Raw genomic sequence first — 23,299 nt, forward strand, 5'->3', positions numbered from 1 at the left:
CAATGACTGTGGAAATTTACATGTTCTCTTCAGGCAGTCATCTTTATAAATCCCATTGGAACGGCACCAAACAAAAGTTCCAGCATCATCACCTTGCCCAATGCAGATTCGAGATTCATCACTGAATATGACTTTCATCCAGTCATCCACAGTCCACGATTGCTTTTCCTTAGCCCATTGTAACCTTGTTTTTTTCTGTTTAGGTGTTAATGATGGCTTTTGTTTAGCTTTTCTGTATGTAAATCCCATTTCCTTTAGGCAGTTTCTTACAGTTCGGTGACAGACGTTGACTCCAGTTTCCTCCCATTCGTTTCTCATTTGTTTTGTTGTGCATTTTTCGATTTTTGAGACATATTGCTTTAAGTTTTCTGTCTTGACGCTTTGATGTCTTCCTTGGTCTACCAGTATGTTTGCCTTTAACAACCTTCCCATGTTGTTTGTATTTGGTCCAGAGTTTAGACACAGCTGACTGAACAACCAACATCTTTTGCAACATTGCGTGATGATTTGCCCTCTTTTAAGAGTTTGATAATCCTCTCCTTTGTTTCAATTGACATCTCTCGTGTTGGAGCCATGATTCATGTCAGTCCACTTGGTTCAACAGCTCTCCAAAGTGTGATCACTCCTTTTTAGATGCAGACTAACGAGCAGATCTGATTTGATGCAGGTGTTAGTTTTGGGGATGAAAATTTACAGGGTGATTCCATAATTTATTCCTCAGAATTGAGTGATTCCATATTTTTTTCCTCTGCTTGGTCTAAAAAAGTAACCGTTACTGACTGCCACAATCTTTTTTTTCTTGATTTCTTATAGTGTTTCTTAAAGCCAGAAAGTTGCCATTTGAAATTACTTTAGTTTTGTGTCATGTCTGTGATCTGCTTTTTTTCTACAAAATTAAACAACTGAATGAACATCCTCTGAGGCCGGTGATTCCATAATTTTTGCCAGGGGTTGTATATTCATATTTTCAAAAGAAAAAAAAAAGATTTGCCTCTAGAAAGATGACATATTTATTTTGATTTAAGTATCTTCGTACATGTATAAAGGCAGGAGAAACTCTATGCCGTCATTACCTAGAAGGTTTCAGCTTTTGGAAGTTAGAGAAACTAATTTGACAATGTCCACATTTGAATCTAAATGACCGATAAATGAATGATACATCAGAAACATGGCCATTGTGGATTTCTGTTTTTCTATTTAATTTCCATGACACACTTCACATACTAAGTGTCTTTTCACTCTTCACCTTAAAATTATGCAAATAAATGCAGTACAGTAATCATGGTAAACAGTTTCGAATCCGCTAGCTTAGCATAGCTACTAGCTCTTAGCCGTTTTAGCATGGCGGCTTCTCCTGTCTCTCCTGCACTTTTCTGCTCTGGGTGTGAAATGTTTAGTTATTCCTCGGCCTCTTTTAGCAGTAACGGTACTTGTAATAAGTGCAGCTTATTCGTAGCTTTGGAGGCCAGGCTGGGCGAATTGGAGGCTCGGCTCCGCACCGTGGAAAATTCTACAGCTAAACAGGCCCCTGTAGTCGGTGCGGACCAAGGTAGCTTAGCCGCCGTTAGTTCCCCCCTGGCAGACCCCGTGCAGTCGGGAAGGCAGGCTGACTGGGTGACTGTGAGGAGGAAGCGTAGCCCTAAACAGAAGCCCCGTGTACACCGTCAACCCGTTCACATCTCTAACCGTTTTTCCCCACTCGACGATACACTCGCCGAGGATCAAACTCTGGTTATTGGCGACTCTGTTTTGAGAAATGTGAAGTTAGCGACACCAGCAACCATTGTCAATTGTCTTCCGGGGGCCAGAGCAGGCGACATCGAAGGACATTTGAAATTGCTGGCTAAGGCTAAGCGTAAATTTGGTAAAATTGTAATTCACGTCGGCAGTAATGACACTCGGTTACGCCAATCGGAGGTCACTAAAATTAACATTGAATCGGTGTGTAACTTTGCAAAAACAATGTCGGACTCTGTTGTTTTCTCTGGGCCCCTCCCCAATCAGACCGGGAGTGACATGTTTAGCCGCATGTTCTCCTTGAATTGCTGGCTGTCTGAGTGGTGTCCAAAAAATGAGGTGGGCTTCATTGATAATTGGCAAAGCTTCTGGTGGAAAACCTGGTCTTGTTAGGAGAGACGGCATCCATCCCACTTTAGAGGGAGCAGCTCTCATTTCTAGAAATCTGGCCAATTTTTTGGGATCCTCCAAACTGTGACTGTCTAGCGTTGGGACCAGGAGGCAGAGCTGTGGTCTTATACACCTCTCTGCAGCTTCTCTCCCCCTGCCATCCCCTCGTTGCCCCATCCCCATAGAGACGGTGCCTGCTCCCAGACCACCAATAACTAGCAAAAATCTATTTAAGCATAAAAATTCAAAAAGAAAAAATAATATAGCACCTTCAATTGCACCACAGACTAAAACAGTTAAATGTGGTCTATTAAACATTAGGTCTCTTTCTTCTAAGTCCCTGTTGGTAAATGATATAATAATTGATCAACGTATTGATTTATTCTGCCTAACAGAAACTTGGTTACAGCAGGATGAATATGTTAGTTTAAATGAGTCAACACCCCCGAGTCACACTAACTGTCAGAATGCTCGTAGCACGGGCCGGGGCGGAGGATTAGCAGCAATCTTCCATTCCAGCTTATTAATTAATCAAAAACCTAGACAGAGCTTTAATTCATTTGAAAGCTTGTATCTTAGTCTTGTCCATCCAAATTGGAAGTCCCAAAAACCAGTTTTATTTGTTATTATCTATCGTCCACCTGGTCGTTACTGTGAGTTTCTCTGTGAATTTTCAGACCTTTTGTCTGACTTAGTGCTTAGCTCAGATAAGATAATTATAGTGGGCGACTTTAACATCCACACAGATGCTGAGAATGACAGCCTCAACACTGCATTTAATCTATTATTAGACTCTATCGGCTTTGCTCAAAAAGTAAATGAGTCCACCCACCACTTTAATCATATTTTAGATCTTGTTCTGACTTATGGTATGGAAATAGAAGACTTAACAGTATTCCCTGAAAACTCCCTTTTGTCTGATCATTTTTTAATAACATTTACATTTACCCTGATGGACTACCCTGCAGTGGGGAATAAGTTTCATTACACTAGAAGTCTTTCAGAAAGCGCTGTAACTAGGTTTAAGGATATGATTCCTTCTTTATGTTCTCTAATGTCATATACCAACACAGAGCAGAGTAGCTACCTAAACTCTGTAAGGGAGTTAGAGTATCTTGTCAATAGTTTTACATCCTCATTGAAGACAACTTTGGATGCTGTAGCTCCTCTGAAAAAGAGAGCTTTAAATCAGAAGTGTCTGACTCCGTGGTATAACTCACAAACTCGTAGCTTAAAGCAGATAACCCGTAAGTTGGAGAGGAAATGGCGTCTCACTAATTTAGAAGATCTTCACTTAGCCTGGAAAAAGAGTTTGTTGCTCTATAAGAAAGCCCTTCGTGAAGCTAGGACATCTTTCTACTCATCACTAATTGAAGAAAATAAGAACAACCCCAGGTTTCTTTTCAGCACTGTAGCCAGGCTGACAAAGAGTCAGAGCTCTATTGAGCTGAGTATTCCATTAACTTTAACTAGTAATGACTTCATGACTTTCTTTGCTAACAAAATTTTGACTATTAGAGAAAAAATTACTCATAACCATCCCAAAGATGTATCGTTATCTTTGGCTGCTTTCAGTGATGCCGGTATTTGGTTAGACTCTTTCTCTCCGATTGTTCTGTCTGAGTTATTTTCATTAGTTACTTCATCCAAACCATCAACATGCTTATTAGACCCCATTCCTGCCAGGCTGCTCAAGGAAGTCCTACCATTATTTAATGCTTCAATCTTAAATATGATCAATCTATCTTTGTTAGTTGGTTATGTACCACAGGCCTTTAAGGTGGCAGTAATTAAACCATTACTTAAAAAGCCATCACTTGACCCAGCTATCTTAGCTAATTATAGGCCAATCTCCAACCTTCCTTTTCTCTCAAAGATTCTTGAGAGGGTAGTTGTAAAACAGCTAACTGATCACCTGCAGAGGAATGGTCTATTTGAAGAGTTTCAGTCAGGTTTTAGAATTCATCATAGTACAGAAACAGCATTAGTGAAGGTTACAAATGATCTTCTTATGGCTTCGGACAGTGGACTTATCTCTGTGCTTGTTCTGTTGGACCTCAGTGCTGCTTTTGATACTGTTGACCATAAAATTTTATTACAGAGATTAGAGCATGTCATAGGTATTAAAGGCATTGCGCTGCGGTGGTTTGAATCATATTTGTCTAATAGATTACAGTTTGTTCATGTAAATGGGGAATCTTCTTCACAGACTAAAGTTAATTATGGAGTTCCACAAGGTTCTGTGCTAGGACCAATTTTATTCACTTTATACATGCTTCCCTTGGGCAGTATTATTAGACGGTATTGCTTAAATTTTCATTGTTACGCAGATGATACCCAGCTTTATCTATCCATGAAGCCAGAGGATACGCACCAATTAGCTAAACTGCAGGATTGTCTTACAGACATAAAGACATGGATGACCTCTAATTTCCTGCTTTTAAACTCAGATAAAACTGAAGTTATTGTACTTGGCCCCACAAATCTTAGAAGCATGGTGTCTAACCAGATCGTTACTCTGGATGGCATTTCCCTGATCTCTGGTAATACTGTGAGAAATCTTGGAGTTATTTTTGATCAGGATATGTCATTCAAAGCGCATATTAAACAAATATGTAGGACTGCCTTTTTGCATTTACGCAATATCTCTAAAATCAGAAAGGTCTTGTCTCAGAGTGATGCTGAAAAACTAATTCATGCATTTGTTTCCTCTAGGCTGGACTATTGTAATTCATTATTATCAGGTTGTCCTAAAAGTTCCCTAAAAAGCCTTCAGTTGGTTCAGAATGCTGCAGCTAGAGTACTGACGGGGACTAGCAGGAGAGAGCATATCTCACCCGTGTTGGCCTCCCTTCATTGGCTTCCTGTTAATGCTAGAATAGAATTTAAAATTCTTCTTCTTACTTATAAGGTTTTGAATAATCAGGTCCCATCTTATCTTAGGGACCTCATAGTACCATATTACCCCATTAGAGCGCTTCGCTCTCAGACTGCGGGCTTACTTGTAGTTCCTAGGGTTTGTAAGAGTAGAATGGGAGGCAGAGCCTTCAGCTTTCAGGCTCCTCTCCTGTGGAACCAGCTCCCAATTCAGATCAGGGAGACAGATACCCTCTCTACTTTTAAGATTAGGCTTAAAACTTTCCTTTTCGCTAAGGCTTATAGTTAGGGCTGGATCGGGTGACCCTGGACCATCCCTTGGTTATGTTGCTTTAGACGTAGATTGTGTTTCATGATTATTGTATGGCCTTGCCTTGCAATGTGGAGCGCCTTGGGGCAACTGTTTGTTGTGATTTGGCGCTATACAAGAAAAAAGTTGATTGATTGAAAGATATTGTTGTGTGGGCCGCTGAAGAGGAGGTACTGCTGGCCCACCACCACCAGATGGCGCCCTGCTTGGAGTGCGGGCTCCAAGCATGAGAGGGCGTCAGAGCCACGGGAGGTGACAGCTGTCGCCTATTAACACCAGCTGTCACCCATCACCACCACTACAAAGGCCGGACTGCAACTCCACCTCCTCGCCGAGAAATCTCCTACCATACAGGTAATTAATTCTCTGCTGAACCTTAATCCGAGTATTAGTCTGATCTCTTTGCAGCCATTTTCCTGGGACGGATACCCTGTCTGCTGAGTTGGCGTTTGGTGTGGACTGCGACGGCTTCGCCTCCCACCCCACCCAGATAAGTGGTTATTTTGGGAGCTGCACGAGTGTGTGATTCGGAGGTGGAGGTTCTCCCTCCTAACTGTATACAGACTGTGGGATTACTGAGTGTGCGAACTCACACTCATCCAGAACTGTTTCTGTTTCTGCCAGCAGTACCGGGTCTGACTGCTGAAGACAGTGGCCACCCGGGGCGCAGGGCTTGGCGGCTCCGGTGTTCTTCAGATCCGTTGGTGGTGGAAGCTGTGTGGGATCCGGCTGTTCTCGCACCGGACGTCTCCTATCTTCGAGCCTGCCACACGTCACCTTGTGTCAGATTGATATACCGCATATTTGTTTTTGTCTGTACTACGTTGTGCACCTTCACAACATTAAATTGTTACTTTTTGGCTATTCCATTGTCCCTTCATTAACGCCCCCTGTTGTGGGTCCGTGTCACGACACTTCCTCAACAGATATGTTAAAAAAATCCATCTTGGTTTTTGAAAAAGCCACAAGAGGAACTTTCTGGGACTTTAGAAAATGAAATGTCAACTTGTTCTGCAAAAGTTCCATTATTTGGCAATTTCTGAGCTAATATGGTGCTGGACTATAGCGTGGGGACGCATTGCAGTGACAGGGTAGCCGAGCTACCTGGGCACTCAGTGAGCATGTACTTAAGACAAAAGATCTGTCAATTTGTTTTCAGAACTGTTTGGTAAACCAGAATGTACTCAAATTAGATTACATAGCACAGCTAACTAATATGAGCACTGCTGCTATTTGGACCATTGTGTACTTCCATCATTGTCAAAGCTCTGTAGTAGTAGTAGTAGTAGTAGTAGTAGTAGTGGTACACTTTGGGATTGATTAATAATGCCATGGTCAGTGCCTGGTTTTATGAAACAGTCAAAATTGTACTAGACACAAGTCACACAGTTTACTTGTGTTGCCTTTCGGAATAAATCTGGGAAAGATACACAGATTTTGGTGAATTAAATTCATCTCCATATTTTGCAATCAAAATACCACGCGCAGCTAAATCTTTTCTCCCACTTATGGGTGCTGAATGTGTTCTAGTCACCCTCAAAGGAAAGATAAAAAGACAATGCTTGGTATGGGTTTATATTTGGATGAGCTGTTAGTTTAACAGACAGCTGATCCACACCTATTTTAACACTCAGTAGAGTTTGCAGTTGTCTTGGAGTTTGAGTGTGATGTGAAGTGCACACAGTTACCACTGCAGCATTGTTGCTTTTTTATTGGTGTGCTCCCACACACAATGTGAAATATCTGCCTGTGCATGTAATGTACAGTCAAACCTCACTTTGTGTTGAGTGCCGCACTAAACAAGTCCAAGGCCCACCTCTGTACAGAACACACCCAACTAAACCCGACATGCATCTGCTGTGTCTGAGACAGCAGATACTTTTATCAAAGACTATATTGGTCCACCATGTCAGGGTTTGACCTTCTCTGCTATCCTTTTTCTCGAATCACTCTTTTTCCTTCTTTTGCTTTTTCCTTTCTTGCATCGCTCAGTAAATCAGGTGACCTTGAGGAAGAGTTGAAAAATGTCACCAACAACTTGAAGTCACTCGAGGCACAGGCTGAGAAGGTACAGTAGGAGCTGAGGATCATTCAGCCTCAGTACTAACCAGTGGCATCCATCATGAATGTGACTGTAAGAAATATGTTGGGCGCTTTGTAAAACTACTTAAAAAAATAAGAAAAAAAAAAAACATTGTTAAATATATTCAAACAGTAATAGGAAATTAACTCCTTTTGAACCTGATAAAGTTGGGAGGATGTAAAACTAGAATGTCGAAACATACTATTGTACTTTTTCCTGCTAGTGCAGTTGATTGAAAGTGTGGTTGTGGTTCTTACGTATTTCACAAAATATTGAGAAATGTTTTCACTGAGGACCCTGTCTTCCACAGTGCCCTAAGTGTCTGCAATGCAATTCTTAACGCAACTGTCATTTTGATCCCTGGGCACCCATTTTTCCATTGGGGTCATCTGTGCACCCAGGGGCATGTTTGTTGACAAATGTCTAAAAGTTAATGTGTTCCTATCATCTATCACGGGAAAGCATGTGTGCTTTAGATCATCTAAAATGCATGTCTAAAATGTAGCTTAGCTTCTTTGTGGTATTTTAAGAGCTCAACACTCAGGCGCACTTTACATAACTAGGTTCACCATGCATTTACACTTTGGACACAGCGATGCACAATCACACAGATATGAACACAAATCATAAATGAACACAAAATTATATTGAAAAAAGAGTAATAACTAATGGAGAATTACCTGTGGTTTGTACCATATTTTAAACTGGTTTTCTCCCTCCCGACAGCTGGGGCTGTGTGGCAAAAACCTACAAGGATTCAGTTTTCACAGGAACCCCACATTTACCTTGAAACAAAAATGTATCTGCTGATAATACATCATTAAGGAGTGTAACAACCTGTGCATTGATACAAAAACACATTACAAACCCTCATCACAAACTCCAACCTTATAACAGACAAAGAAAGATAACACCAACTGCATCATATCCCATAGGTGGAATACACGATTGTTGAAGACAAACATCTTAATTTACCTTAAAATGTTGGGGGTTATATAGGAATCACACTGCCCCTCCTATCTGTCTGTCTGTGCATGTATAAGTCCTCCTACATTATTTGGTGGATTTCAGTGAAATTCCACACATACCATATTAAGATGTGCAACAAGGACAATAGTTCTTGTCTACCATATTCAAGGGTAGATAATTGTACTTTTGTATTTAATTGATGTATAATAGTCCTATAATATTTGGATCCTCCTAAACTGGTTAGTGGATTTCAATGAAACTTCACAAAATGGTAGTACGCCATGTGCAGATGTAGAAGTAAGTCCTATGTCCCCCCGATCCCCACGCACAGGGGTTGACAAGTTTGTTAATTCAGGTATTTCATCACATCAGATTTACTACCACTGATATATAATACATGTCAGCAGGTTGTATGGCAGAGAGAGTGTGAGAGCTTGTTTATAGATGGCTAGTTTATTGTTTCCTAACCTACTTTAGTTACTTTTCTCAAGAAGAAACCCAATGAAGACATTTTCAGGCAACAGGAAAGCAGGCTGTCATCCATTTAAACATTGTTTGAAACAACCTGCTTATGAACACCTTTCATGTTTTTATTTCAGTATTCACAAAAGGAGGACAAATATGAAGAAGAAATCAGAGTTCTTACTGACAAACTTAAAGAGGTAAGCATTTGTCAGTCTGATTCGGCTTGTCTTGTCATTATAGCATTAATGAAACATGAATACGTGCAGAAAACCTGTGTTGATGAATGCTAGACTGTTTTTGGACATGTGTTGTGTTTTTCCAGGCTGAGACACGTGCTGAGTTTGCAGAGAGGTCTGTGGCCAAACTGGAGAAGACCATAGATGATTTGGAAGGTATTATAACACTCAGTCTAACAATATTGACATAGTAACAATATATTAGAATGTTAAACAGTTTGAGTGTCTCTGCTTGTTTTTTGAACTGAGGTACTATGAACTACCGTTTTCCCCAGAGCTGCCCAAATCAGTTCCTGGAGGGGAGCTGCTTTGCATGCTCTACTCACACCTGATTATTTAACACTGATGTTTAAAAGTGCTTCATTGGCTGACCACACCTGTCAGAATTAATTAGTCATGGGTGGAGCAGGGAGAGTAGAAATACAGACAAACAAACAAACAGTCATGCAGGCCAGGTAGTCTCAAGGACCAGGTTTGGGTAGCCCTGGTTACCTGATGAAGCCACTCACGATCTGTGTGATTAAACTGAACTGTAGCCCAGCCTCACACTAAAGCACTATTGGCTACTGATTGACTACACCAGTGGTGTCCAAAGTATTCCAGAAAGAGCCAAGAGGGTGCAGGTTTTCTTTGCAGCCACTGACTTCAGCAGGTGATTCTTGGTCCCGGGGCGATAGGTGATCCGGAAGTCAAAACGCCCGAAGAACAGTGACCAGCGGGCTTGCCTGGGGTTCAGCCGCTTGGCGGTCCTGATATACTCCAGGTTCCGATGGTCAGTGAAAACCGTGAACGGCACAGACACTCCCTCCAACAGGTGTCTCCACTCCTCAAGAGCCTCTTTCACCGCAAGGAGTTCTCGATTGCCAACGTCATAGTTCCGTTCAGCTGGGGTCAACCTGCGAGAAACGTAGGCACACGGGTGAAGAACCTTATCGGTCTCTCCGATCTGGGATAGCACGGCTCCTATCCCTGAGTCAGAGGCGTCCACTTCAACCACAAACTGGCGGCTAGGGTCGGGCTGCACCAGAACTGGTGCAGACGAGAACCGGCGTTTCAGCTCCTTGAACGCGGCTTCGCACCGATCTGACCAGGTGAAGGGGACTTTTGGAGAGGTCAGGGCTGTCAGGGGGCTAACTACCTGACTGTAGCCCTTAATGAACCTCCTGTAGAAATTTGCAAAGCCGAGGAACTGTTGCAGCTTCCTACGGCTTGTTGGTTGGGGCCAATCTCTCACCGCCGCAACCTTGGCCGGATCAGGGGCGACGGAGTTGGAGGAGATGATGAACCCCAGGAAGGACAAAGAGGTGCGGTGAAACTCACACTTCTCGCCCTTCACAAACAGCCGGGTCTCCAACAACCGCTGCAGGACCTGACGTACATGCTGGACATGAGTCTCAGGGTCCGGGGAAAAGATGAGTATGTCATCCAGATATACGAAGATGAATCGGTGCAGGAAGTCCCGCAAGATGTCGTTTACCAATGCTTGGAATGTCGCGGGGGCGTTAGTGAGGCCAAACGGCATGACCAGGTACTCAAAATGACCTAATGGGGTGTTAAATGCCGTCTTCCATTCGTCTCCCTTCCGGATCCGAACCAGGTGATACGCATTCCTAAGGTCCAGTTTGGTGAAAATTTGGGCTCCATGCAGGGGCGTGAACACTGAATCCAACAGGGGTAAAGGGTATCGATTACGAACCGTTATGTCGTTCAGCCCCCTGTAATCAATGCATGGACGGAGTCCGCCATCTTTCTTGCCCACAAAAAAGAAACCTGCACCCATCGGGGAGGTGGAATTCCGGATCAGCCCGGCAGCTAATGAGTCCCGGATGTAGGTCTCCATTGATTCACGCTGAGGACGTGAGAGATTGTACAGCCTGCTGGACAGGGAACTCAACGCCCGGGACCAAATCAATGGCACAATCGTACGGACGGTGCGGGGGAAGGGTGAGCGCCAGATCCTTGCTGAAGACGTCAGCAAGATCGTGGTACTCAGCCGGCACTGCCGTCAGATTGGGAGGGACTTTAACCTCCTCATTAGCATTTACACCGGGAGGAACCGAGGATCCTAAACAATTCCGGTGGCAGGTTTCGCTCCACTGAGCCACAACCCCAGATGGCCAATCAATCCGGGGATTGTGTTTAATCATCCATGGGAAGCCCAAAATCACGCGGGAGGTAGAAGGAGTTACAAAAAACTCAATCTCCTCCCGGTGATTCCCAGACACTACCAGGGTTACAGGTAGTGTCTTGTGTGTGATAAAAGGGAGAAGAGTTCCATCTAGTGCTCGCACCTTCACTGGCGAAGAAAGCGCCACCAGAGGGAGCCCTACCTCCCTTGCCCATCTGCTATCCAGCAGATTCCCTTCTGACCCCGTGTCCACCAGTGCTGGGGCTTGAAGGGTTAAATCCCCACTCAGGATTGTAACTGGGAGTCGTGTTGAAAGATGTGTATGACCCACGTGAATGTTTTGACCCCCCCTCAGCCCAGTCTCTAAGGGCGGGCGTTTGTGTTTTGACCGTTTGAGGCAGTCTCTCTGCTGATGCTCACTCGAGCCGCAGACAAAGCACTCCCCGCGAACCAGCCTCCTCTGTCTGAATGTGGCCCTGCTCGTGTCCCTAGCATCGTCAGCAGGGGGAGCTGTAGCCACACGGAGCGCTGTGGCAGTGGAGCGTGGGGAAGACGGCTCCGTTTCGGACCCGGGAGGAAGAGGGACGGCTTGTGCCTGACCACGCCCTTCGCCTCGCTCCCGTCGGCGTTCTTCTAACCGATTGTCCAATCGTATAACCAAATCGATAAGCTCAGCCAAATCCCGCGGTTCCTCCTTAGCCACCAGGTGCTCCTTCAGGACCGACGACAGTCCGTTTATGAAGGCGGCGCAGAGCGCAGTCATATTCCAGCCTGATCTTGCAGCCGTGATGCGGAAGTCGACTGCATATTCGGCTGCGCTCCGGCGCCCCTGTCTCATTGACAGCAGCACGGTAGACGCGGTTTCGCCTCTGTTAGGGTGATCAAAAACAGTTCTGAGCTCCCTCACAAACCCAGTATAAGAGGCAAGGAGCCGTGAACTTTGCTCCCAAAGCACTGTAGCCCAAGCGCGTGCCTCACCCCGAAGCAAATTAATCACGTAAGCCACCTTGCTGGCGTCAGACGCGTACATCACGGGACGCTGTGCAAAGACGAGCGAACACTGCATAAGAAAGTCCGCGCACGTCTCCACACAACCTCCGTACGGCTCTGGGGGGCTTATGTATGCTTCAGGGGATGGTGGGGGGGGTCGTTGAATGACCAGTGGAATGTCTGTATTCGGCACCGGGTCGGCAGGAGGTAAAGGCGGTGAGGATGTGCTGCAACTCACCAATCACGCCTCCAGCCGACGCCTGTGCACCCTGCTCTTCCATTGGCTGTCCAACAGATGGTTGACGCCCCTCGGGATCCATGACATTGGCCGAGATATCCTGTTGGGGAAAGTGTAGTGACACGGACCCACAACAGGGGGTGCAAATGAACGGTCAATAGATGAGCCAAAAGGTAACAATTTAATGTTGTGAATGTGCACAACGATTATACAGACAATCACAGAATCTGATAGCAGTCAATACACAAAGGTGACATGTGGGCAGGCTCGAGGATAGAAGACGTCTGTCCTGAGAAGAGCCAGAACCACACGATTTCCACCACCACCAAACCTGGTGAATACTGGAGCCGCCAAGTCCCAAATTCCCAGGTGATCACCGTCCCCGACTGTCGGATCTGGTAACGCCACAGGAATATGGCTGCAAAGAAGTTCAGATTATTACTCAATATTTAAGTCAGCAGAGACAATTACCTTCACAGGTAGATGATATCTCGGCAGCGAGGTGGAGATGACGTCCGGCTTTTATGGAGTGGATTGATGAAGTGGAGATGGGTGACAGCTGTCATGAGTTGATGAGTGACAGCTGTCAACCCCGGCTGTGTCCGTGGCGGCAGCGCCGTCTCGTGCCTGAAGCCCGCACTTCAGGCAGGGTGCCCTCTGGTGGTGGGCCAGCAGTACCTCCTCTTCTGGCGGCCCACACAACATGGAGGAATATTTTGTGGACTGATGAGAGTAAAATTGTTCTTTTTGGGTCCAAGGGCCGCAGACAGTTTGTGAGACGACACCCAAACTCTGAATTCAAGCCACAGTTCACAGTGAAGAATGGTGGTGCAAAGATCATGATATGGGCATGTTTCTCCTACTATGATGTTGGGTCTATATATCGCATACCAGGTATCATGGATCAGTTTGGATATGTCAAAATACTTGAAGATGTCATGTTGCCTTATGCTGAAGAGGACATGCCCTTGAAATGGGTGTTTCAACAAGACAATGACCCGAAGCACACTAGTAAACGAGCAAAATCTCAATCTCAAAATTAATGCCTCGCAGATGTGAAGAAATCATGAAAAACTGTGGTTATACAACTAAATACTAGTTTAGTGACTCACAGGATTGCTAAAAAAGCAGTTTGAACATAATAGTTTTGAGTTTGTAGCGTTAACAGCAGATGCTACTATTATTGTGAACACCCCCTTTTCTACTTTTTTTTTACTAATAGCCCAATTTCATAGCCTTAAGAGTGTGCATATCATGAATGCTTGGTCTTGAAGGATTTGTGAGAATCTACTGAATCTACTGGTACCTTGTTTCCCATGTAACAATAAGAAATATACTCAAAACCTGGATTAATCTTTTTAGTCACATAGCACTACTATTATTCTGAACACTACTGTAAACGGGACCTAATCGGGTCTCCAAATGATTGTGATATCACAACATACCGTACAAACAGTGATGACATGAATTGAAGTCAGTAGTTTGTGATAGAGTGACATACATATTAATGATGTTACTGTGATATGTTGATTTTAATAAGTATATAGGTTAGCAATGTTGCATTAATCAGATACTCACAAAACAGCTATGTTTGATACTTTAAAAAACAACTAAAGGAGCCAACAACTAATGTGTTAATAATTATTATAGCTCAGAAAATATTTCACAGTGAAGCATGTGTTGGACTTGGCATGGAGCTGCTCTGTCTTGTGTGGGACGTGGTGATGACAGATGGAACATTGATAGCGCTGCATGACTTATGATGTTTTTTGTGTGTTTGCAAACATCTTTTGAGCAGTGACTTTTTAATTTGTGCTTCAGTAATCATTTCATTTGATGGACCATTTTGAGGAGGCATTCGGGTGTGCACGGAATATGTGCACATATTCCATGCAAAAATAGCAGTGATAGCCTATTGCTGCTATTTTGGTTTACACAGGCAACGCAGAACTCTGGGAACCCTGGGGTCTATTTTTAGCTGTTATTTCTTTAAAATTTTCACTCAGAACAAAAACAGTTTTAATCAGTCCAGTATTTAGTTTGAATGTTAAGACTGTCATGGGAGCAAACAGATACTGTGCCCTCCAAAAGTATTGGAACACTTGGTATTTCACACATTTTAATTTGTTTATGCCATTTCAGATACAAGAAATACAAAAAATAAAAGTTCTAAAATTATCTTCCTTAAGCTCAAACTGAAAGTAAATCTCTAAATTATTTAAAAATATAAAAGCCAAGATGATGGGTTGCATAAGTAATGCAACGATTTGGTATAATACCTGTAAATAATCCATTTTATTTCCAGTTTTCTTCAGACAAGTCAGGGGATGGAAACATGAACATTTCCAAGTCATTGAATATGTCTTGGATTTTATTTACATAACTTAAGAAATACAAACAGTATGGCACTCTGTGGTAAATCTGTGTGGAGTAGACAGTTCTCAAAAACTGAGTGACTGTGCAAGAAAGAGCAGAGTGAGGAAAGCCATAAAGACAACCCAGAAGAAGTTACAGGCTTCTGTGGCTGTGATTGGAGAAATTGTGCAGAGTTGTTTTGCATTTTGTATCCCCAGTTATATGGTTTTATGATGAAGTGGTATAGAGGAGGGTTTTCTTTCACCAAAACATCAAATCTAGGCTTGCATCTTAGATGTACCTTCTGGCAAACTGTAGCTGAACTTTCAGGTCTTCTTTTTAAGAAAATCCTTTTGGAGGGAAATGTATACAATGTAAGTGTCCAGGGCAAGCTAAAAACATCACAGTGAAACACTTCTTGTCACCACTGATTTGGCTACATATTGGCCTCAGTAAATGTAAAGAAAAATTTTAAAACAACCCATTAGAAACGCAGTACTTTACCTCAGCGTTCCTCAGGCCGTGTTGCTCCTGAGTGCTCTCCGCTAAGTCCGTGCAAGTGGAATGTTGATGAGCAGAACATTGTTATTGCTTACCAATAAAGTTGTGATGTCTATTTACAAAGTCATAGCCGATTGCTTGGATAGGTCCAAACATCCCTGATTAGCCTTTTGAAATTAGATGGCTATCCATATTTATTTGAAACAAACTGAGACGACCATATTTATTGGTATATATATATATATATATATATATATATATACACACACACACACACACACACTCTTAACTAAATGAAGAGACATTCCTAGAAAAAAATGTTTTGAATGAATGTTGGCACAGACATGAAGAGGACGTCATAAAAATGCAACCAAATGGAGGTGGTGGCTTTCAAGTTTGACTAGGATAGTTTAGATATCAAAAACTCAGTCATCACCATATCTTCTATTAATGTTACAGGTCTTATTTGCGAGAAAGTTAACCCACGTTTGAACCACTGGACGTTACTGACTCTGTACATAAACCAATTAAAAAAAAAAATCACATTCAATTTCAGCACAGTTTGTGCCACAATTTGGGATTGTAGCACAAATGTTTTCCATAAAGATAAGATAGTAAAGGTGGACGATACGTAAAGATTTAAAGTGAGAGAATTTTCAGTATATCCAACCTGCCTGATTTAGCAGAACTGTGTGAGGTTGTTTTTTTTTCAGTCTGGTGTGCATGTTTAGTGTAGGTAGTGCCGGTCTGTTGTGGCCTGTGTGTAACACTTTGCAGCGTGGTTTCTACAGCACATTTTAATTTGCTTTCATTGTGATATACAGCTCAGTACAGACAGCTTTACTGGTGTTCCTGCTGTGTTCACATTAACTATTATAGGGACTTGATCTCCATTTTGTAGCAATGTTGTGTGTTTTTAACTGGTACATAGTTTGCAGTTTACTGACAGTCAGCGGCTGAGCGAGACAGAACTTGTGGCTCTAAAAGATCTATTTTCAGTGTGATTCAGTTTACCCCAAAGTGCCACAACTTTACTACTTTTGGTTCCCTATTTTGAATGAAACACACAGTCAAATGCGTAGAACAGATTCCTCATCAGGAACATGAAGTGCTTCCTGCTGGTTGCTGCACCTCTGATGATGTGACTCTGACTCTTTGTTATTCAGATGGTTATCACTTTAAATCCTCTTTTTCCATTTCCCTTGTTTTTTCTCTCGTCTGTCTTTGTTTCCGTTCTGTGTGTCTTTCCTGCCATCTGTCCCTGTGTCTGTCTGTGCTTTTGTCCCCCTCAGATGAAGTGTACGCTCAGAAACTGAAGGGCAAGGCTCTCAGCGAGGAGCTTGACCTGGCCCTCAACGACATGACTACACTGTAGATGTGCTGTCATTTCTCTCTCTGCTCCCCCTCTTCTTTTGTGAAAGCACCTCTCTGCCTGCTCGCTGTTTGGTTCCATTCCACAGTGCTGTTAAAGGTTGGAAGGTGATGTGAGATGCTCACAGCACCCGTCTGTTTCTGCACAACAAGCCGCTGCTGTGTTTGCCGGTTCAATATTAAAAACCGACGTCACGCCTGCCTCAGTCATTACCTTCTCTTTTTTAATATTGATTTAAGCCTTGTTGGATGTTTCTTGCTATCTCTCTCTGTCTGCAATAAATCAAAATCCTCTTGACATTTCTGACTCCTTTCCTTTCCTCTTTTTTTCCTTCCTTTGTTCATGCTGTCAGTATTTATACACGTGACCATTTTTTTGCAAAATAGGATGCATGGAGATAGTTTAGTGACACTGTCGAGTATGATAGGGCAAACTGATTAACATAAATGGAGATACAAAGAAATAAATTCAAAATAAGCACTGCTTCATTGAGTTTGGTGTTCTGAATTACTGTATGCAAATATACAGTATGGGAAGTAAATAGCAGTATTCACAGCACATCAGGATTTATGGTAACATTAAGATATTTTATTCGTACATTTGTAATCATGGAGAACCCCTCCAATGAAACATCAATTAATCATTACCTGGACTGTTTAACGAGTAACTGCAATCACAACAAGTACACAGTTTTACATCCTGTGCTCAGACGCTTCTGTTCTTTCTTTTTTATACCTGTTTGGTACTCATCAGTACTTGTGACACCTGCTTTCAGTTAAATTTGATTTAACCCAGATTTGATATTATTTCTATGTATTTCATGGTTTTATTTGTTCTGTCTTCAAGCAGCTGTACATATATATTTAAAAAATAATCCAAATTTCTGAAGGCACAGTGGTTAGTGATTGGCACCGCTGCCTCACAGCAAGAATGTTGTGGGATCTTTTCATACCTGGGGCCTTTCGGTGTGAAGTTTGCACGGTCATGTAGGTTCCCTCTGGTTCCTCTCACATCCAAAGACATGTGGATGAGGTGAATTGGAAACCTCACAAATTGACTGTAGGTGTGAATGTGTTTGTCTGTGTCTGTGTGACCTTGTAATAGACTGGCGTCTTATCCAGGGTGAACCTCGCCTCTCCCCTGTAACTGCTGCCATAGGCTCCAGCCCCCGTAACCCTTGATTGGAGTAAGTGGGTGTAGAGAATGAATCCAAATTAACTTTTACTACTGACTGAAATGTCCAAGGGCCTTCTGTAAAACCAAGCACACATGATGGATCCAGATTTTAAGATGCAGATGTTGACAGAACATGAGGTTTACTGTTTCACCAAGAAATATTCAACAGAAAAAGAGTGCAAAGATTGTGGACCAAAATAAGCTGTACACAAATCAGTTGAGGCAGACATATTACACATAGAAGCAATGAAGGTCCAACCCATGAACAACCCGGACCGCTGCCATGACAATCAGTCCACAACGCGTATTTTTGTTAAACCAGGAAGCTAAAAACACGATTAGAAAAACCAAGTCTGGGACTTCCAGTGATGCAACAATGAAGACTGCAGCCTAAAGTTTCAGCTCCTGACTGAACTACCATTAACCGGCTTAAATCCAGGAGATTTGCAACCAGTGTTTTTTCGGTAAATAACAATGTCAGGGGGAGAAGAAAGGGGTCTTAGTATGGCATTAAGAAGTAAAAAAAAAAAGGACATCAACAGAGAAGATACAGGCGGTAGTGACGAGGCTATGCTAGCAGAAATGGTAATGTTAGCTTCCATCCACAACACCGTCAACAAAACCATGGTTAAGCCATGTCTGGACTACAAAATATTATTTCCAAACAGTTAACGGTTATTAACCAGAAGCTGGGGAGAACATCTGGAAAAATAGAGGTTACTTTAAAGAGACTAAGCGAAGCCGAACTGCACATTGGAGAGGTGAAACATTTGCCGTGGAGGTGCAGGAGGTTTTAACCTAGATGCAGAAAACCCAGCTGAAACTAAAAGCAAAGTTTACTGATCTTGAGGGACACTCACGTCGTAATAATATTTGGATTTAAGGCATCAAGGAGGGATCCAAGGGGACCTTGATGCATAGCTTGAGAACTTTTTAAAAATTGAATGGGGTGAGAGCACCGGCATGAACGATCTGGGTATTGAACGTGTACACAGAGCTGCTGGACCTAAACCCACTGACACTGCACCCCAAGATTGACAGCCGTGAGGTTTATGAAATACACCACCAAGGAGAAGATCATCAGCGTGGCGTGGAGGAAAAAAATCATCCTGGATGGGAAAAGGGGGTATTTTGACCATAACTACGCAACAGGTGTGATGGAAAAAAGGAGGGAATACACATCGATCAAGAAAGTTCTGAAAGAAGAGGGAATCAGATTTCCCATACTGATGACTAAAATGGGTGCTTTTCTGGAGTTGGGGACCATCACTTTTGAGAGCACGTACCAAGCTGCCAGGGATCTACGAGCAAGGGGCCTCCCGATACCACTGAGACCTGAGGGCGCACAGAGAGAAGCACCGTGATCGAGCCCCCACTGGGAGAAGGTGAAGAGTGATCGGCACGGAACCGGAGGTCAGTATCAGCAAAGGATCTGAGACAAGCTCCAGGTATTTAACAGACTGGCCAAAATGGACAACAAGGACCGTTAATCCATTCTATTTCCCTGTTTGTTCACCTGAAACAGGGCAGTGATGAAATTTTTTTTCTTCCACCCTTAAATGATTTAGTTTGAACACTGCTAGCATTCAGAGGACATTAACTAATTAAATCTGGCCTATTTTAATTTAAGAACGAGGTAGTCAGTCTACAGAGTCTGAATTACAGCCACCCACATATAATTGACTTGAGGGGGCCCTGCCACCCTGTGGTCAAAACATCCCCCTACACAAGAGGCCCATGGACAGCCTCTTTGATGGAAGCCCAATTTTTATTTATTGTTTTTTTTTTTTCACTTTTGCAGCCATTCTGTGCTAATTGTTCATAGAAATTGTTCATTGTTCTGGATTGTGAGCGTATGTCTGAGAAAACTCCAGTCAACATATGCATAACAAGGAATTTCAGGTTGTTACTCTTAATGTAAACAGTTTGACTTAGTCCTATAAAAAGGAGTAAAATGATAGAGAAGGCACGAATTATATTTTGAAAAGAGACTCATTTAACAAGCCAAGAGCATGAAAAAATAAAGAAAATGGGTTTTAGACCCACCTATTACTCATCATTCAAAACAGGACGCAAAAGGGGTGTAGCTTTTCTGCCAAAGAGGGCAGGTTCATCATGGTGAAGGGTAAGTTAGATCCCTCTCGCAGCAGGTGTCGGCCATATTCCAGGTGACACACTAAGCCAGGGGTGGCCAAGTTCGGACTGAACTTGGCCACCCCTGCACTAAGCGAAGGTGACACATTTAGCAAAGTCACCTCTTTGTGACTTTGCTAAAGGGACGCAACCCTCTCATTCACCGGAGTGAACTCCAACACATGGCGACTGAGCTGGGGAGCAATAAGCAATGCGACCCCAGCTCTCCGCCTCTCCCCGTGGGCAACGCCAGAAAAATGAAGCATCCAGCACCTCTTCAGGAGTTGGGTACCAGAGCCCAAGCTGTGCGTGGAGGTGAGCCTGACTGTCTCTAGTCAGTATCTCTCAACCTCCCGCACAAGCTCAGGCTCCTTCCCCCCTAGCGAGGTGACATTCCATGTCCCAACAGCCAGGGGCTGTGAGCATGGACCGGGCCGCCGGGCCACCCGCCCTCGACCGCCACCCAATCCTCTCTGCACCCGACCCCCATGGCCCCCTCTGCAGGTGGTGAACCCACAGGAGGGCGGGCCCACGTCGCTCTTTCGCGCTGAGCCCGGCCGGGCCCCATGGGCTAAGGCCCGATCACCAGGCGCTCGCACGCGAGCCCCAACCCCAGGCCTGGCTCCAGGGTGGGACCCCGGCTCCGCCATACTGGGCAACGTCTCGGTCCTTGATTTTTTACTGGTCATGGAGGTTCTGAACTGCCCTTAGTCTGACCCGTCACCTAGGACCTGTTTGCCCCCGACAACATAGCTCCTAGGATCATCCGGGTACGCAAACTCCCCCAGCACGATAAGGTGGCAGCTAGAGGATCCAGAATTACTTAGGCAAATGAGACCAGTTAAACAAGAAATTGATAAGATGTATTGTGATGAAGGGGAGAAAAAGTTATGATTTATAAAACAGACATATTATGAGGCAGGCTCTAAAAGCCTCCAAGATACTAGCCTGGAGGCTGAGAAAATGGCAAACACAAAATACAATCTATAAAATTAAAAGATCCCATTACTAAAAAGGTAACATACAAATTAGCAGGAATACAAACAGCATTTGAGAAATATTACTAGGCTTTGTACACCCAACCTACAACATTTGACACCTGCAAGGTTAAAGTAGACCTGCATTGAAATAAATGTGGTCAGATTTCAGAAAGAAATAGCTGATATGTATTTATAAGACCCTTGTGAATGCAGTAAAGTAAATCTGTAAGCCCAAATTTGTAATTCAGCAGAGAAATCTTCATTTAAAAATGACAAATTTGCAGCTAAAATTTAGCCCTCTGTGAAAAGTTTGTACATCCGTATCATTTCCATGACATCAGGGACAAGACAACGCACTCCCGCCTTCAGTCCGATCCCGCATTGAAATTGATTTTATCTGTTAGTAATGTTACTTATACACGTCCTGGTTTCAACATCCAGAAGTAAGCTGCAATGAATGTGAGATACAGATCTGTGTGCTCAGATCAGCAATGACATCGACAGCGGGCGCCGTTCTTCCTCTCCCGCTCTCTGCCTCTGCTGCACTTATTAAGTCTGCGGGCTCGTTAACGAGTTCGTTAACCGCCAACGCGGGCCACTCACACCGCCCGTGTCTGCTTTGCAGCCGGTGTTTTGCTAGATTCAGTGCACAACACCGGCATCACCTCTCTGTCTACTGAATGGAGGTGCAGCCAACTTGGAACAAGTCCAGAGACTACGCTCGCCGTTTTGATGTGGAGCGGCCGGTGACACCTGTTGCTGCAAGGACAGTATTCTTGCTGCAAAATCCACAGCACCGCACGTCTCGGCAATCGGAGCCCCAGAGCTCCATGGATGCTGAGAGAGGTTTATATATTTTTAATGACTGGGATTCTTTGCGGGTCTCGCCTCCATATCCCGCGATGGTACCGGAGGCGAAAGACAGTAGATTTTCATTGCAACACCACTCAATCAAACGGGCGCATGAAAAAGTCCCCCAAAATAATTTTCAAGCACAAATAAAAGAAATGTGTACTCACCAAACCTGCCACAAGACAATATGAAGTTTTAAAAAAAGTAGATCCTTCCGTATAAGACAAGAAAAAGGTACAGATGCAAACTGACGTAAATCCACAAATTACAATTGGCGCAATGCATGCTGGGAGAGGGTCTTGTCCGTGACATCTTGGCAGCGTCCATGATGAGAGGGACAATTTGCGGAGGGCTAAATGTTAGCTGTAAATTTGTTATTTTCAAATGAAGATTTTGCCGTTGAATGACAGATCTGGGCTTGCAGATTTACTTTACTACATTCAGAAGGATCTCATGTGTAAATGTAAGTCATTTTTTGTTCAAAAAATCTGACTGCATTTTTTTCAATGCAAGTCTCCTTTAAAGAATTCCTGGACCAGTTGGACCTGCCCTCTCTTGGCAAAATGCAAAATGACAAACTAATTAAAGAAATATCTCCTGGACAAATTGATAGGGTAATCTCCTCCCTGAAGTCCGTTAAGTCTCCAGGGACTGACGGATTTGGTACAAATCACTCAGAGAGCAATTAAAACCATTATTACAAAAGAGCTTCAATTATAGCTTGAAGGAGGGAGTTCTTCCCTCATCTTGGAAGCAGGCCACAATTTCAGTAATTCCAAAAGAGGGTAAGGACTTAACAGAATGCGGAGCATACAGACGCTAGTGTCCTGATCCAGGACTATAAAATTTTTGCATCTGTTCTTTCAAAAAGAATGGAGGAGATGATTCCCTCCCTGATCCATGAGGACCAATCTGGTTTCATCCAATACAGGCAGACTCAGGACAACATAAGGAGGACCCTACATATCATTGAAGAATATAAAAAAGGAAAAATGTGGAGCAATTTTACTGAGTATAGATGCAGAAAAAGCATTTGATTCAGTGGGGTGGCAGTTCCTTTACAAAGTTATGGAAAAATTTGGTTTCCACAAGAAGTTTATTAATAGCATCAGAACATTATATACATCCCCTATGGCCAAAATCAAAGTAAATGGAGGTCTCTCTAAAACAATACATCTGCAACGTGGCTGGCGCCAGGGTTGCCTGGCCAGCCTGTTGCACTTCAGTTTATTTATTGAACCACTTGCTCAAGCCATTAGACAAGACTTAGATCTAGAAGGTATCGTAATAAGAGGGACAGAGTACAAAATATGCCCTCATGCAGATGATGGTTTAGTCAGCCTCAAGAACCCGGAGTCTGGGGTTCCTAGATTAATGGATCTGCTGCAAACTTATGGAGCTTTGTCAGGCTATAATCTCAATATTGTTTTGACACAAGCTTTAACTTTAGTCCATCTTCAGATCTTAAAAGTAAGTACAAGTTTAATTGGGACTCTGCCTCTCTTAA

General features: G+C 43.3%; 1 protein-coding gene and 1 long non-coding RNA gene across 7 annotated transcripts in view; one reads left to right on the forward strand and one right to left on the reverse strand.

The window, feature by feature from the left end:
- tpm2 (tropomyosin 2 (beta)) overlaps nucleotides 1-23,299 on the forward strand; it is a 108,742-nt gene that overhangs the window by 79,998 nt on the left and 5,445 nt on the right. For 3 of the 6 annotated variants that reach the window (XM_034191618.1, XM_034191620.1, XM_034191621.1), the window contains 3 exons: nucleotides 8,966-9,028; nucleotides 9,154-9,223; nucleotides 16,572-16,753. In XM_034191618.1, the coding sequence (XP_034047509.1) occupies nucleotides 8,966-9,028; nucleotides 9,154-9,223; nucleotides 16,572-16,654 (216 nt within the window). In that variant the 3' untranslated portion in view covers nucleotides 16,655-16,753. Of the gene's footprint in view, nucleotides 1-7,306; nucleotides 7,383-8,965; nucleotides 9,029-9,153; nucleotides 9,224-16,571; nucleotides 16,754-23,299 lie in introns of those variants that run through there. The other 3 variants (XM_034191616.1, XM_034191619.1, XM_034191617.1) reach the window with 2 other exon arrangements.
- LOC117528959 lies at nucleotides 16,727-23,296 on the reverse strand. The gene is made up of 3 exons (XR_004565912.1): nucleotides 23,286-23,296; nucleotides 21,606-21,616; nucleotides 16,727-16,919 (listed from the first exon to the last, which is right to left on the reverse strand). It is a non-coding gene; the product is annotated as an uncharacterized LOC117528959 (long non-coding RNA).

This window comes from Thalassophryne amazonica, chromosome 17 (genome assembly GCF_902500255.1).
Source record: "Thalassophryne amazonica chromosome 17, fThaAma1.1, whole genome shotgun sequence".
Classification (NCBI taxonomy): Eukaryota; Metazoa; Chordata; class Actinopteri; order Batrachoidiformes; family Batrachoididae; genus Thalassophryne; species Thalassophryne amazonica.